Source organism: Rhinopithecus bieti, unplaced genomic scaffold (assembly GCF_001698545.2).
Source record: "Rhinopithecus bieti isolate Rb0 unplaced genomic scaffold, ASM169854v2 scaffold_32047, whole genome shotgun sequence".
NCBI lineage: Eukaryota > Metazoa > Chordata > Mammalia > Primates > Cercopithecidae > Rhinopithecus > Rhinopithecus bieti.
Window position 1 is genome coordinate 79,767 of NW_016814042.1, and position 1,151 is coordinate 80,917.

General features: G+C 36.6%; 1 protein-coding gene across 1 annotated transcript in view; it reads right to left on the reverse strand.

The window, feature by feature from the left end:
* DDHD2 (DDHD domain containing 2) overlaps positions 1-425 on the reverse strand; it is a 30,882-nt gene extending 30,457 nt beyond the window's left edge. Inside the window, exon 1 of the mRNA XM_017849351.1 lies at positions 201-425. Within this exon, the coding sequence (XP_017704840.1) occupies positions 201-425 (225 nt within the window). The remainder of the gene's footprint in view (positions 1-200) is intronic.
* Between the last annotated feature and the right edge of the window lie 726 nt (positions 426-1,151).

Here is a 1,151-nt window from a genome sequence, read left to right on the forward strand (position 1 = left end):
AAAAAAAAAAAAAAAAAAATCTGAAAATAAGACTACTTCATCCTGAAACTGGCTTGCAAATAGAAATGCTTTATCATATTTTATAATGTGATACAGACAGAACCAAACTTTCTGGAAATTTCACAAAATAAATTACAAAAGAAAGATTATTAAATAAGAGAAGGAAAGAATAAGTAAAAAAAAAAGAGTCAAAAGAATACCTCTAAAACTTGGCTGAAGCTCTCCGAGTAGGGAACATACTTATTGTCTTTGTCTCCCTTGTAAAACCATGTACATCGTCTCACTTCCGATGCTAGTTCATCCCAGTATACAGCATATCGCATCCTTTCCCCCAAATGAACATCATATCTGCCCCCATCAGTAGGAACAACTCTCCCATTACAATCTTTTCCTTTCAAGGATTGAAAAGGGGAAAAGAAGTACATATTTCAAAATAAATCTCCCAACATACAATTCTGAGTTATACTCTAATGTTATGAAACACATGAATGAACAGTTCCTACTTGGCTAAACACCAAACAAAATGGAATTTAATTCATATCTTTTTCACTACCTACTTTACAAACCGTCAAAACCATTCCTGATTTTAATGAAACATGAAAAAAATATTACCCAAACAGTTTTGTTCTTTTTCTGAGGAAAGACAGCAGTGCCCCTTAAAAAAAAAGTATATAATGTGATTTTTCTGAATTTGCTTGGGAACCATAAGGTAAATTAATAACCATCATGATGATTCAGTATAAATAGAATCATTCTCGTTTTATAAAAGAAGAAAAGTCAAGTGATAAGTTAGAGAGTTCATTCTTCTGCACTGTGACAATCCACTCTATACATACTTTTTTCTCTTTTTTTGAGACAAGTCTCACTCTGTCACCCAGGGTGGAGTCCAGTAGCACAATCTTGGCTCACTGCAACCTCCGCCTCCCGGGTTTGAGCAATTCTCCTGCCTCAGCCTCCCAGGTAGCTGAGACTACAGGCACAGAGCACCCATCTGGCTAATTTTTGTATTTTTAGTAGAGAAAGGGTTTCACCATGCTGGCCATGCTAATCTCGAACTCCTGACCTCAGGTGATCTGCCCATCTTGGCCTCGCAAAGTGCTGGGATTACAGGTATGAGCCACTGCACCCAGCCTTACACATTCTTTATAAAA